We start from the raw sequence: 15835 nt of genomic DNA on the forward strand, positions 1-15835 counted from the left end.
TGAGATACGTGTTACCACTAATTTATCAAAGGTATACAAATGGAACGACTCACCTCAATTTATGTATCCACAAATCTGCATGAAAATCTTCACCTATAAAAGAATTCCAGAATATATTTGGCTTATCCTACTTAGGCTGATGTAAATTGTATTTTTATTTTATGATATTTGATATGCGAGAATTGCCCGCCAAACGATCTTTATCTCCTCAGCAGCTTTGCCAACTACAGTAAATTTCTAGCTGTTCAGGATCTCGAGATATTATATATGCGAAGATTTTACGTATATCCTAGCGCCGCATAGTGAGAAAATTCTGTACTGTCGACCAACGAAAAAGTTTTGATCTCCTGGACAACTTTACCGATGACAGTTTAGCAGGTCTCGAAATATATCTAATGCGAGAATTGCACGTGTATACAAAATTAATTTCTGTTCACCAGCCAAAAGGCTTTGGCTCCCTGAACAACTTTGCCGAACATAGGTCAGGATCTCGTGATATTTTACGCCGCTTAGGAAATTCTCAACTTTGCGAAGACAGAAACTTTCTATCTGGTCAGGATCTCGAAACAACCCACATGCGAGAATTTCACGTGTATTCTAGCGCTACGTAGGGAGAAAATTTTGAACTACTGTCCACTAGCGAAATCTATCTGAACAGAATCTCGAGATATTTTACATGCTAGAATTTTGCGTGTATACTAACGCCACTTAGTGTGAAAATTCTGAACTATTGTGCACCAAGCAATAGACATTGACTTCATGAACAACTTTTTCGAAGACAGTAATTTTATACGTGTTCAGAATCACGAGCTATAGCATACGCGAGAATTGTACAAGTTTACTAGCGCCACGTGGTGAGAAAATTCTGGGCTACTGTGCACCAGCCAAAAAGTCTTGACCCAATGAACAAGTTTGCCGAAAACAGTAGCTTTCTATCTGCTCAGGATCTCGAGCTATTGTATATGCGAAAATTGCACGTATATATCACATGCGGGAATTTCACATGTATTCTAGCGCTCCGTAGTGAGAATATTCTGAACGACTCTTATGTCAGATATCATTCATCGTTAATATTTAAAAAAAAACGTTTATAACTTATAATTTCAGATAGTGTGAACCAATCTCAGATTTTCTTAATTAGAGATTTGTTGGACTCCAAAACCTTTCGATTGGTGGTTGGTATGTCAAATTTGGATCAGTGGTTCTGATGATAACTTCGACACCAGTCAATTTCTTATGACATTCAAGAAAAAAAAAATTATAAGGTCCCAGGACCTTTCGTTTGGCAGTTGTTTTGTCCAATTTGTTACAGTTAATGAGGATATATGCCATTTTGTACCAATAACCTGGCATTCCCAGATCATTAAAATCTAGATATTCCTCGTTCAGGTACTGTAGAGTATCAATACCTTTCGTTTGGCGATTGTTTTGTCAATTTTAGTTTAGTTGTTGAGAAAATATCTTGTTTTGTACCAATTCCAGATATTCCCAGCTAAGATACTGCCTAACGAAAGTATGCGGTTGTTTTGTCAAATTTGGTTCGGTAGTTGAGAAGATATGTGATTTTGTACCAATGAACTAACAAACCCAGACTTTATTCAGGTCATAACTTCAGAACTTCTGAACTAACTCCATCTTCTTCTTCTTCCTCGCATTTCAAGCTTATTGATTGCGTATGGCATATTAGCTTATTGCGTGCTCTCAACTTAGTGTTCTATATGCACTTCCACAGTTATTAATAGAGAGCTTTCGATGCCTGTACCATTTTTGCATTGGCATAATTGTGTGGCAAGTACAATCATACTCTATGCCCAGGGAAGTCGAGAAATTTTCCAACCCGAAAAATTCCTAGACCGGCCCGGGAATCGAACCCAGCCACCTCCAGCATGGTCTTGCTTTGTAGCTGTGCCTTTACGGACTGAGCTAAGGGAGAGAACTAACTCCAAATATTTTTAAATAGAGTACAGTGGGACTTCAATTCCATTCGTTTGGCGGTTGTTTTGTCAAACACGGTTCAGTTGTTGAGAATATATGATGTTTTGTACCCATAACCAGGCATTTCCAAATCATTCGCGGTCATAACTCAAGAATGTCTGATCCAACTCCAGATAATCCCAGCTAAAGTACTGTGGGATTTAAATACCTTTCGTTTGGCAACTGTTTTGTTTAGGAGATATGCTGTTTTGTACGAATAATTCAAATTTTGTCAGATCTTGTTTTATCTCCGGATCTTGGAATTCCTAAGATATTCAATAGCGTTCGATAGGAGGACTACAATACCTATCACCTGGCACTTGATATGAATACCCTTATCTGTAAGAAGGGTAAAACCGGCTTCCTATCGGAAGTCGACTTGTTGGCGATGGCTATACCCTTCTTCTCCTGGTCGATGAGATTGGTCCACATTGCGTGGACTCAACGGCAGGAGGGGAGACTCGGGCTGCGATTTAAAACACGCTGACTTAAATCCCCGCCGGGAAGAGATTGTTCGTCGAAGGACTTGAGGTTCGCGCGGTGAATATTTCAGATGTTGGCGGTGCCATTATAAAAACAAGTGAAAACATTCTGGATGAGCTGCACACTTAGGTGAAGAAGTGGATCATTGATAAAACATAGTGATGAATTAGAATCACGATAGTGAAAAAAATAAAAAATTCAACAAACAAGAAAGAAGGCAATATGAACTTCAAAAATACTCCAGGTTAATTTAAGGTGTTTCGTCTGAGATTATTTTATTCATTGTATCATTCATAGGCACTTATCCCGTCGCAACGCTTAGCTTCCCTTTTCGAGAGTCAAATACCGTTGAACGGTTTCGATCTTGGCTTCTCGGCTCCAATCCCGCTGTATCGCGGATTTTCAATTTCTTTCTCCAGGTCAAGAAAACCAAAAAAAGCAGAAAACTCAACTAGTCGGAAAAACTTTCCACTAAACACCGGGTTTGACTACGATTGGTTGATCACAAAAAACAGATCTTCGAATTAAAAACAACAAACTTCTCTCAAAAAAGGACCAAATTACATAACCGGTGGTGCTATCGAAATGGCACAGAAAGTTACTTAGAACCTTAAGCTATAATTCTCAAATGATAGAAAAACGTGTGCTCTATTGTTTTTATCCATATCTATGATTTTATTTATTGAAAAAAACTGATATTTATACCAAAATCAAATTACTGTTTTATCAGAAAATACTGCATACGTCCTTATTATAGCTTCCGCGATGAACTCTTTCAGTTTGACGTTTCTTGAAATGAACAGCACTTCGCGTGCGATTCATCCTTCCTCTCGATGCAAAATGAACATCTCGCGTCGTGCGAGTCGACAGTCGGAATAGAGTGAGAATTGTCACGCGAGAAGGAAACGAGAATGGTCATCTCGATTCGCGCGAGAAGTGGAATAAACACAAAAGTTTTTTTTAAGTGATGAGCGGGGGATGAGCCATATTTTTTAGAATCCGTAGGATGTCTTCGCCACTTAAATAAAAATCTAGAACATGCGTCCTAGTTGGTCCGTAGATCCGTAGTAAATCTAAAAATCCGTAGATCTACGGATAAACCCGTAGAACTAACCACGCTGAACATTAACGGTGCTACCACCCAGCGATGCCATGTGTGCTGATTTTGTACACGAAACAGTTTGGGACTTCCTTGTTTATTTTGATACCGTAATGCTGGGTTTAGACTAGGCAAGTCAAATGATCAACTCAGTTGAATTCAATTGGCTTGAAAAGTTGAGGCTGGTTCAACTTTTTTCAATTCAAGTGAGTTGATCAAGTCAGTTGAATGGCATGGTTTACACGTTCAAGTCAGTTGAATTCAACTGACTTGATCAATTGACTTGCTCTGTCTAAACCCAGCTTAAGGCACTGTAACCACTGTGTGATTGTTTTGATAAAAAAGTGCGCAATTTTTTTTCTCTACCGAGGGGGCAGCAAAACCACAAAATTACCTTGCATACGGGGGTATTCATTGGATGAAAGGGACCGTGAAAGAGGACAGTAAAATAGAAAGTTTTCCGACAGTTTCATCTTAGTATTTATCTTTGGTTTTATCATAATGATACACTAGTTTTATCATAATGAAAATCCTGTTATACTTTCTACCAAATTACTATTGATGATTATTAAAGTCAACTAATGACCAGAAGACGTGCAAGAAAGATAATGTAGGTAATATCAAGGGTAATATCATAGAGGGTAATATGTCATATAAAGTGTATTAATGGGCACAACACTGCATGCCTCGCGAAGGTGCTTTGTGAGTCAGTCGATCTAAATGACGTACGTTCTCCCATCTCTTGGGTACAAACTTAGAAATTATCGCCGACTTCGGTAATTTTTACCGAAATCTGAACAGGTGAACTGTTCGGTAAAATTTATGCAATTCAATTGCTTTTCAGCTACTTTGAAACTAAATCTCCACTAAAATGACAAGATTTGATCATTTAAACAAGGTTGAACATCCCTAATAAAAATTGTATGGTTAATTTGCTTAACGACGTGTTCTGGGTATCATCCAAACGATTTGTGGAATAGTTCGATGATTTGGGTTATCGTTCGCTTATGATTATTTTTTATTAAGGATGTTTTCAAATTATTTTCAAATTCAATAGGGTAAACGCTCCTATAGTAGCGGTACGTTAGAAGCGTTAGGTTACTATAGTTGTATATGGAGACTCAATACACAACTATAGGAACCTAACGCTTCTAACGTACCGCAACTATAGGAGCGTTTACCCTAGTCTTTAAAATTAATGTCAAAGTTTTACCGAACGTTCAGCTGTTCTGATTTCGGTAAAATTTACCGACACGGAGCCAAATCTTAGTGTGTAGGGGGAAAATATTGACAAAGTGAAAAGAAAATTAGTTTTTCAATAATACTCGTCATCAATCTATCGTCATCAATATTACCTTTTCAATAATATTGTCAGTATGTCAATATATTGACCCGTGTAACGAGCGCTTTAGCGTGTTGTCATTAATGTTGTCAATATTTATGTATTGATAATATTGTAAGAAAAATTGACAATACGATGTTTGTCAATATATTGACATGTGTAATGGGCGAGTCGCCCGAGTCGCAATACAAAGCAGGCACTGTAAATCGATGATTCTGGTGCAGTAAGTTAAAATAATTCGCCTGGCAACACTACACGGTACCGATGACAGCATTTTCTGTAAACAAACTCATTTCTGTGAAAGTATCCCGTAATTTCGGCTTTGTTAAGTTGCGTCGTGTCATTTTTTTCAATAATTACAAGGTATTGATGTGATAACAGCAATCAAACTGCGCACAATTATTAATGGCACAAGTTCGTTTAATAACACATTGCAGTTTTGAACGTAAGCGCCATGGAAACACCCAATATGCATCCATTGCCTCGGCTGCCCACGGAGATTTTGGTAACCATATTCCAGCATCTGCCGATGTCCGATTTGGCTCAAGTGCGGCTCACTTGCCATCATTGGTACGATACGGTCTGTTATACATCTTCCCTGATGGAACGGTTCGTACTCTCATTTAAAAATTGCCGTCTGTACGAAGGTTGCGAACAGAGCCGTGTTTTGCCCAAGTCGAAAAGCTGCTACACCAAGGCCACTCTTAAGGCGGTGGCTATCGAAGAAAGCGATTCTTTGTGGCGCTCGCTAGGAGAAAATCTGCAGGATCTCACATTGAACGACTGTTCACTCTCGGGTGATACGCTGGTTCAGCTGTTAAAACTCACTCCAAACCTGCGATATTTTGCCCTGAAAACTACAAAATTCGAAGACTTCCGCATCCAGGATGTCGCCGTTGATTTCAAGTTAGAGAAGCTGGAGACGCTTACTCTACGATCTATTTTTATATATGATGAATGTTTCGATATGTTTAAGCAAGTTTGTCCCCGTTTAAAAGTCCTCAAACTTAATTATTCTTCATTTGAGGGCTGGGGTGAGAAGCTTGTGCAGTTTGTACAAACGGTTCGAAGCACACTGGAAGGAATCAATTTGAGCTACACCAAAGTGAGTGCAACTCTTTTGCAAAAGATATCCACCATCGAGAGGTTGAGGCTGAAAAAGATATCGTTGAAGTCTAGCTACGATCTGAAGCAGCGTGATATTATACAACTCAGTCGGGTTCAACCCACGATAGTGCACCTGAATATTGACAATCTGTTTCCGGCGGATGATCAGGTAAATCATACTTTGTACACATGTCACCATAACCCTGTGATCAGTATGACCTAGCGAAAATATTATCCTTGTAGATACTCGGCGAGATAAGCAGAAACCTACCGAACATGAAACGGATCAAGCTTCACATATGTCGAGTGCATAATTTGCATCAATCGTTTCTTCGTAACATGCAGCGGTTAGAGTATCTGAAGATCACGGACGCAACCCACGTGGCAGGGAATCTTGATCTCAGCTGCTATGAGAATCCCAACCTTGAAAAGCTATACGTATCTGCAGCCACGTTCTCCCGTAACACATTGCCAAGATTTTTCGAAAAATCTCCAAACATCCGTAGCCTGACGCTGTATCAGTGTTCGTACGAAAATATTCATGATTTGCAGCTTTCGTTTGCTCATTTAAAGTCACTGGAATACTTGAACCTTCAACGCACATTCGATATCGATGATAGCTTTTTTAGCAGAACCGTCTTCGATAGCGTTAATATGCCGTTCGAGCGTATAAGATTTTTCGCTGTTACCAACCTTAGTAAGCTGTGCTACTTAAACTTAAGCCGCTGTAGAGATCTATCCGACGAGACGCTGGTGGCCCTCAGCTTTCCACGGCTGAAGAAAATCGATCTCCGAGGATTGAACATTACGGACTTTGGGATACGTGCGCTGGTCCGACAATGTCCCAGGTTGGAGTACGTTCATGTGGATGCATGCAAGCGAATATGTGACAGCGCAGTGCTAATGTTATGCCGGGATTTGAAGCGATTAAAGTTGCTGAATTTGGACGGATGTCGATCGATCACGGACGCCTCGGTTGAACATGTCACCAATAACTGCCGAACGCTTGTGTGGCTTAACATGATGAACTGTCCGCTCCTATCAGAAGAAGCCAAACAACGGTTGGAAAGTGTGCGAAGCATACGATCACTGTACGTTTAGTGAAATGTGATGACGGTTAGCTCGGTGGTGGGAAACTATTTATTGTAGGATATGGAGACGCATCAATTACGAGACAACTCGAGACTTATCCGTCACGCGACTTGGCGGACCTGGCGAATGGCACAATAATCGTTTAATCCCGATTTAAATTTTGATCATTCTTGTGATTTAGAGAAAAGATATTTACACGACTTTCGGAGGGTGGTGTATTTACAAGTGATCGCGGTAAAAAAAAAACATTTTTAGATGCATTGCATTGCATACTGCTACAGTAGGATTTTGGCCATTGAGTAGAAAAAAAAAGTTTACGACAAAATTTAGAGATTTCGCTAAGTGTTGTGTTGTGGCATTGTGGGCGAACAAATATGTAGTAGGATAATTATATAACATATCGAAATACATATATTTTCAAACCTATGTAAAGACCCGTTTTCTTCGAGTGTTTGTGCCAGTCTGTGATCCGTGCATTTGTTTATAAATGTAAGTGGTTCATGAGACTCTAGCCCTATGTGATTGTCCGACTTTTCCCCGAATGAACTGTTTCCCTGAAAAAAATTTCCCCGAATGTACCGTCTCTCCGAAAGCGATGTACCGTGCAACCACGATGCAATTCAGAGCTTTCCATGCCAACAAAAGCATAAATTTGTAGCATTTATTTAAGTCAACAGAAACCAAGGTGTTGGAAACGCTACCTTTGAAGTTAAATTTGTTTTAATACACTGATATTGCATTATTTCGTCCGGACTTTTTTTTTTTTTAAATAAAATTTAACTTAATTTGTTGAATTTTTACTTTATTCACTAAAAAAAGTTTTCATGTAGTTTCTATTGGGAACGCATATGATATTTTTTCAACAACTAAATTAATGATTTTTATCTGAAATTCACATAACATTCATGTGATAAATCACATAAATTTAATTGGACACACAAGTTTCATGTGGTTATGTGGTGCAATTCATAATTTATTGGGAATTGCACCACATAATTACATAAAAGTTATGTGCAATTCTAGTGGATACTTTCCATTGGAAATGTGATTTATTTTTTGAGTGTATAGTTAACATAAAACTCTTTTTTTAGTAAGTATCATGTGTATCAAACCTACTCTGAATTATATACCTTGTTGCTCATCAATGCTCTAATAATTGCTGCTTCTGTATAAAGGGCAAGTCTTTTTTTTTCTTGGATTTGTTTTCCGTCGATCTTGTTTTCCGTGCTGAGCACCAATGCTACCGACGCCAGGAAGGCAGCTCCTACACCTGGACCCTACCTATACCCATCAACTCATGAACCGGGGACCAACGGCTTTACTTCCCTTCCGAAGGAAGGCGTGATCAGAGATGTTATGCCTCAGAACATCCCGGCGGCGCCGACTGGGATTGAACCCAGGCCTGCTGGGGTGAGAGGCAATCACGCTTACCACTACACCACCGGCGCCGCTTAAAGGGACAGTCGATTATTGGTTTATTTAAAACATTTATTTTTCTCCAACCAACTGATGACGTCGAAAGGACATCATACCTCCAATAGACGACCTTTTGTTGTAAGCACTCCTGACGATTAAGATTGTGAAGAAATCTCATCCGATTTCGCACTCTTCAATTTAATTTGGATATTGCAAATCAGGGCACATTTCTTAATATTAATTAAACTTACACTCAAAAACATTAAAAAACATTAATCGTAGCTTAGAAAAATCTCGGACACTGTTTCGACATTGCTCATGAAATTGGAATTTCATTTTTGCTGCACTGCGCCATTACCTTAAATGTGAAAAGAACGATCATCAATCAAAAGAAGGCAGAATCTCATTCGGGAAAGTGGCATTCGGGGTTAATGTAGCACAACAAATTATTGAATTATCGTATAGATAAATCATTTAATTCGAGCTAGTGATTATGGAACCGTTGCTGTCCCTTTGCAAGCAGTATTTGAGTGCTGAGCAACATGGGTTTACTGTCGGCCGCTCTACAACCACCAATCGGCTGTGTCTCACATCGTATATAACCGAAAGCATGTCGGATCGAGTTCAAACGGACGTTATTTATTCAGACCTATCCGCGGCATTCGACAAGTTGAACCATACTATTGCGATTGCTAAACTCGGCAGGCTCGCTGTATGCGGTAATCTTCTGAGTTGGTTTCGATCATATCTTACCGGTCGCCAACTAAATGTTGCCATAGGAGATTGCTGATCAGCTAGCTTCTTCATCTTATCAGGTATAAAGGGTGATACGGTCAAAATTTGAAATCGTTTATTTAAAAAATCAAATTAAATTTCTTTTTCAAGTTCAATTAGTATAAAATTCAGGAAAAATATTCAGTTAGGCTTCCGCTTTTCCAAATCCGAATTGCCGGGCCTTACGCTTGACCCCTGCCATCAGATTTTGTACAGCCACCTTGTCCACCTTCTTCGCCGCAGAAAGCCAGTTTGCCTTGAACTGCTGCTCGCCCTTAGCAGTTTTTTTGGTCTTCTTTAGGTTCCGCTTGACAATAGCCCAGTATTTCTCAATTGGGCGGAGCTCTGGCGTGTTGGGAGGGTTCTTGTCCTTGGGAACCACCTGCACGTTGTTGGCGGCGTACCACTCCATGGCCTTTTTACCGTAATGGCAAGATGCCAAATCCGGCCACAACAGTACGGAACAACCGTGTTTCTTCAGGAAAGGCAGCAGACGTTTATTCAAACACTCTTTCACGTAAATTTCTTGGTTGACAGTCCCGGAAGCTATGAAAATGCTGCTCTTCAAGCCACAGGTACAGATGGCTTGCCAAACCAGATATTTCTTTGCGAACTTTGACAGTTTCATGTGCTTGAAAACATCTGCTACCTTTCCCCTTCCTTTTGCCGTATAAAACTCCTGTCCCGGAAGCTGCTTGTAGTCGGCTTTGACGTAGGTTTCGTCGTCCATTACCACGCAGTCAAACTTCGTCCGCATCGTCGTGTACAGCCTCCGGGATCGCGCTTTGGCCGTCGTATTTTGTTTATCATCGCGATTTGGAGTCACTACCTTCTTGTAAGTCGATAGTCCGGCTCGTTTTTTGGCTCGATGCACGGTTGTAGACGATACACCCAGCTTATTTGCGGCATCTCGGAGAGAGAGGTTAGGGTTTCGCTTGAAACTACCGGCAACTCTCTTTGTCGTCTCAGCGGCTTCCGGTTTTCGATTTCCCCCCGATCCAGACTTCCTGGCTGTCGACAAACGTTCCCCAAACACTTTAATTACATTTGTAACGGTTGATTTGGCAACTTTTAGCGATTTTGCCAACTTTGCGTGCGAGTAGCTCGGATTTTCGCGATGCGCGAGCAAAATTTTGATACGCTGCTCTTCTTGCTTGGACGGCATTTTGACAACTGAAGAGTGAATTCCAAAATCAAAATAGGAGCAACATTCTACACACACACACCTTCAAAATGAGGGGTGTTCAGATTTTTTAAATGCAAAATTGAAAGAAACACGTCAAGTTGATATTGACCAAATTTTGACCGTATCACCCTTTAATAAAACAAATAAAACTAATAAGCAGTGAGCGCTCAACTTCCGAGCCAAGCAGACGTACTTACGCTATCGCTATTTCTGGAAGTCGATCTCAAGCTATATATCGTTTGTCACGCTGCGTTTTTCCATCGCCGAGCCGTAGCGTGTTCCCGCGTACTACGACTCCACGATGGCGCGTCGCGTGAACACATTCCGCATAGATTATGCGATGTTGCCGAAAAAACCGGACTATGCAAAAGTGCAAAACTTTGTTGGAACCATGTTGGGTTTAAAGCCCGGTGAAGTGCTGAGAATACAGTGTAGCAGAAGTCTCGGGTGTGCCTTCGTGAAGGTCGTCGACCTGGAGCTGGCACAAAAAGTGTGCGAAGAACACGACGGAAAACACGAAGTGCAAGTGAGTGAGGGGAAGATGGTTCCCCTGAGAATAACCATGGAAGACGGGGCAGTGGAGGTGAAGCTGTATGATCTGTCTTAGGACGTATCGGACGAAGCCATCATCAAATTCCTGTCCGCGTACGGTGACGTCATCTCAGTTCGCGAACACATGTGCGGAGGTGATTTGTACTTTCCGGGCATTTCCACTGGTGTTCGGATTGCCAAGATGATCGTGAAACACAACATCGAGTCGTGGGTCACTATCGACGGGGAATCGACGTTGCTATCCTATTTTGGTCAACGTCAAACTTGCCGACACTGCCGGGATTTCATCCACATCGGCGCCACCTGCGTGCAGAACAAAAAGCTGCTAGTGCAGAAGTCGTATGCCGATGCGACAAAGCAGCCTGCACCAACACCAACCAAACCAAATGCGAAGCCACGGAGCCAAAAGCCAACGTTGCAGACAAAACCCCCACCGTCGAAGAAGCCGAAACAGCAGTTGTTGTCGGTTACACAAAAACCAATTAACACGCAGTCGGAGACACAATTTCCTCCACTCACTCTCCCCATCATACCCGTATCGGGTCCAAAACCGCCGCCGGAGAAAAGGTCGCTGTCCAACACGTCCGGTCAACAGCCCCCTGATGGTGGAAAGTCCTATGGCAACGAGACAGACGACTCGGCAATGTCAACGCACAGTTCAAACTCTAGAGGACGCCCTAGAACCAGAAAGCGACGAGATGGTATCGATGACGAGCGGGATCTGGAAAACCAATCGTGAATCCAATCGCCAGCTACAACATCGCTACTATCAATATAAACACGATCACCAACGAAACAAAACTCAACGCCTTCCGAACTTTTATCAGACCGATGGAGCTTGACATCGTGTTTCTGCAAGAAGTGGAGAACGAGCAGCTCTCGATTCCTGGCTATAACGTTGTCGCAAATGTCGATCATTCGAGAAGGGGGACTGCTATAGCGCTAAAAGAATACATTCGGTTTTCCCATATAGAAAAGAGCTTGGATGGCAGGCTCGTTGCTCTGCGGGTTGAAAACACCACATTGGCAAACGTATATGCACCGTCGGGCACAGCAATGCGTGCCGAGCGAGAACGCTTTTTCAATAATACCGTCGCCTTTTATCTTCGGCATAACACCGAACATCTAATACTTGCCGGAGATTTTAACTGTGTGCTACGATCATGTGACTCGTCGGGCTTCAACAGCAGCCCCGCTCTCCAGGCCACGGTACAGCAGCTACAACTCAACGATGTTTGGGTTAAGTTGTACCCCACGACCCCCTCCTCCACATACGTAACGCACAACTCGGTCTCCAGGCTCGACCGCATATACGTCAGCAATGGTCTATGCACGTATCTCCGGAGTGCAGACACGCATGTATGCTCTTTTACGAACCACAAAGCGCTTACCGCAAGAATATGCCTCCCTAGCCTCGGACGCGAACCTGGCCGCGGTTACTGGTCCCTTCGTCCCCATATTCTCACTGCAGAGAACATCGAAGAGTTCCAGATTAGATGGCAGTATGTAACCCAACAGCGACGGAACTTTCCAAACTGGATAACGTGGTGGATATCATGCGCTAAACCGAAAATTCTTTCTTTTTTTCGGTGGAAATCTCGCGAGGTGTACAGGGAATTTCATGCTGAACACCAACGTTTGTATTCGCAGCTTCGGCAAGCATATAACAACTACTATCAAAATCCAACGATGTTGGCTACGATCAACCGTGTGAAAGCGCAGATGCTTACTCACCAGCGAATGTTTTGCCACATGCGTATCAACGATACATTCATCGCAGGGGAAAATATCAGCACGTTCCAGCTTGGCGAGAGGCGAAGGAAAAAAACCGTCATAACAGAGCTGGGTATCGAGAACGGCGAGACTCTAAACAGCTCCGAAACAATTGAAAACCACCTGCTAAACTACTTCAGGGAGCTTTACACAGCGTCTGACGAGAGCGAGGAGGCACAATCTTCTTTCCACTGCGAACGAGTGATTCCAGAAAGTGACGAGCGAAACGAGGCGTGTATGGCTGAAATAACAACAGCAGAAATAATGTCATCTATTCGCACATCGGCTAAATGGAAGGCTGTTGGCAGCGACGGCCTTCCCGTCGAATTTTACCAACGTACGTTCGATGTCATCCATCGAGAGTTAAATCTCGTTTTAAACGAAGCTATGACCACGGAGCTCCCCGCTGAGTTCGTCAACGGAGTGATCGTGCTTGTACGAAAGAGAGAAACTGTAAACACGGCACGAGGATACCGACCGATCAGCCTTCTAAACGCAGACTACAAAATCCTCAGCCGTATACTCAAATCTCGTTTGGAGATTGTGTTGAGGTCGTACCCGGTTTTGAGCGATGCGCAGAAGTGCTCTAACGAAGGGCACTCAATTTTTCAAGCAACTCTTTCTCTGAAGGATCGCATTGCAGAGCTGATAGCGAGAAAGCGGAGAGGGAAACTAATAAGCTACGATCTCGATCACGCTTTCGATCGAGTGTCCCACTCATTTCTCTATGGAACGATGCGGCAGTTGGGGATAAACCCAGCCTTCGTCGGTTTACTGGCTCGTATTGCCGGACAATCTTCGTCTCGCCTGCTGGTCAACGGGCATCCCTCACAGTGCTTCGCCATCGAACGTTCGGTTCGCCAGGGGGACCCTTTGTCTATGATACTGTTCGTCATCTACCCCCATCCGTTTCTGCAACAACTGGAGCGACTCGTCGGCCCCGATCTCGTGGTGGCTTACGCAGATGATGTGTCTGTTATAGTTACCAATACACGCGTGATTGAGCGCATCAATGACCTGTTCGGACGTTTTGAACGTGCCTCCGGCGCAAAGCCCAATAGATTGAAAACTGTTGCAATCAACGTCGGGCTCATTGATGGAGATCCACTGAATGTGCCATGGTTGCAAACAGTAGAAACGGTGAAGATTCTTGGCATTTATTTCACTAACTCAATCCGCGCAATGACTAAGATTAATTGGGATGCTCAAGTTACCAAATTTGCTCAACATTTGTGGCTGCACTCGATGAGGGGACTTAACCTTCAACAGAAGGTTATTTTGCTAAATACCTATATCACGGCAAGGATTTGGTACGTGGCATCAATCCTTCCACCATATTGTGTCCACACAGCGAAAATCACAGCACAAATGCAAAGCGCTTCTGGTGAACCGTCACTTACAGGATAGTGGCTCCCTTCCCTATTATCAGTCCCTTCTGAACCAAGCAATTCCTCCTCCGGCAGATCTTCCTTGCCTTAAACTATTAGCCCAACAAATTCCACTTCTCCCCCCACTTATCCGAGAACACCCCTCCAGCGACCAAATTCATCGTGTTCTTCTGGAGCGGACAGATAAAAAAAAAAAAAAAAAAAAATAAGCCACCGGAATTAAATTTGGTTAAACACCAAAATTTAAAAAAATCAATTTGACTTAACTGATGATTATAAAACGCATTCGAAGCCAAGCTATCCTTACATTAATGATAGATTGTTTTGGAGAGGAAAATATGGTATATATACATTCGATGAAATAATCATAAGCACATTCGGCACATTCAAAAGGATTTCTCAAAAATCAATCGAAACATGTTCCTAAAAACCGATCCAATATATTTAGCGATTCGATCGTTGTCTTAATGTTCCTTTGGTATTTGTAAGATTTCTTCTCTAATTGTTGTCGCAAGTGTTATTCAAATAGCACCTAATTCTAATCGGTAAAAAAAAAAACGTTATATATAAATAGGAAGAGAGAAATTTGACTGTTGTATTGGGAAATCGACCTTTCCCGGCAAAAGAGCGAATCAAAAGTTCACTTTTTAGTCCAAATCTTGTGCGCCTTGGAATCAGTATCAAAGAGACTTTTTACCATTACGACTTGACAGAAACCTACGCAAATCATTATAATAATTTGGAAAAATGACCAAGCATTTACCTTGAAATAATTCTCTTCGGCCATATTCCGGTCGCGGGCCTCGTGCGATCGGAGTACATCCTGAAATTGTCTAGCCTTCGTAAGATTGTTCCTTACGCGCTATTTGAAAGAGATATATCATTAATGATTTAAATAGCTTTGTACAAACACTCTACTTACTTTGATTACGTCCTGTACATCCTGAACTTTCATGTCATAAAACTCCTCCGGACTAAGTCCTTCGAGAATGTCAAAATTACTCCAACCTGCATCCTCGTCTTCATTCTCAATGATAATTTCAAAGAATACCGTCTTGCTGTTCACTCGGCTAAATTCATTGCTAAAGCAGAACGTCAGCTCCGTATCGTGCGTTAGTTTGTATCGATGGATGTTGTCCGACTTTTTGTAGTCGGCGAAAATAAGCCTTCCTGAAGAGTCGGCCAGTTCGAAGCTGATATCAAAATCTCCGTGGGAACCGTCAATCACCTGATATTCGAGATCTACCGTTTGATCAGCCTGTGCATTTTCGTAGAAGCAATCTCTTCCTCCCGGCGTAATGACGATGGTAAATTCTTTCTGTAGGCAGAAGATTCCATTCAGGAGGGAGCTCAGCAAGAGTAGTACCAAATGTATCTATACATAAGCACGTGAATAATAAGGCAAGCAAAGGGAATAGATATCAAATATACGAACTGTGAAATCCATTATTATGGCACCAGGAAATAAGATTTTTTTGCAAAATCTTGCAGAATGTCAACAAAAATGCCGAAACTTTCGATGATCGATGAAAGACGTTGTTATAAGCGGTATATCTGGAAACCCTATCAGTGACGTAAACTTTAACCAGGGATGCCAGGTTACACGCTATTTCAAAACTACTGGTAGTCAAGGCTCGATGTCAATTATA

General features: G+C 41.9%; 2 protein-coding genes across 3 annotated transcripts; one reads left to right on the forward strand and one right to left on the reverse strand.

Annotated features, from left to right (window-relative positions):
* Positions 1 to 5186: 5186 nt before the first annotated feature.
* On the forward strand, positions 5187 to 7504 carry LOC135712122 (F-box and leucine-rich repeat protein 13-like). Of its 2 annotated transcripts, XM_065235096.1 has the most exons (3): positions 5187 to 5261; positions 5336 to 6174; positions 6249 to 7504. In XM_065235096.1, exons 2-3 carry the CDS (start codon positions 5353 to 5355, stop codon positions 7104 to 7106), a joined length of 1680 nt encoding a protein of 559 aa, XP_065091168.1. In that variant the 5' UTR covers positions 5187 to 5261; positions 5336 to 5352; the 3' UTR covers positions 7107 to 7504. The 2 variants fall into 2 exon arrangements, with proteins under 2 accessions (XP_065091168.1, XP_065091167.1); XM_065235095.1 differs by having other exon boundaries at positions 5193 to 6174.
* Positions 7505 to 14612: 7108 nt separating this feature from the next.
* opm (opossum) lies at positions 14613 to 15706 on the reverse strand. The gene is made up of 3 exons (XM_065235097.1): positions 15622 to 15706; positions 15109 to 15561; positions 14613 to 15048 (listed from the first exon to the last, which is right to left on the reverse strand). Exons 1-3 carry the CDS (start codon positions 15631 to 15633, stop codon positions 14827 to 14829), a joined length of 687 nt encoding a protein of 228 aa, XP_065091169.1. The 5' UTR covers positions 15634 to 15706; the 3' UTR covers positions 14613 to 14826.
* Between the last annotated feature and the right edge of the window lie 129 nt (positions 15707 to 15835).

The sequence above is a fragment of the Ochlerotatus camptorhynchus genome, unplaced genomic scaffold (assembly GCF_037179485.1).
Source record: "Ochlerotatus camptorhynchus isolate MF236.1 unplaced genomic scaffold, CSIRO-AGI_Acam_v1.1 ptg000457l, whole genome shotgun sequence".
In the NCBI taxonomy this organism is placed as follows: Eukaryota; Metazoa; Arthropoda; class Insecta; order Diptera; family Culicidae; genus Ochlerotatus; species Ochlerotatus camptorhynchus.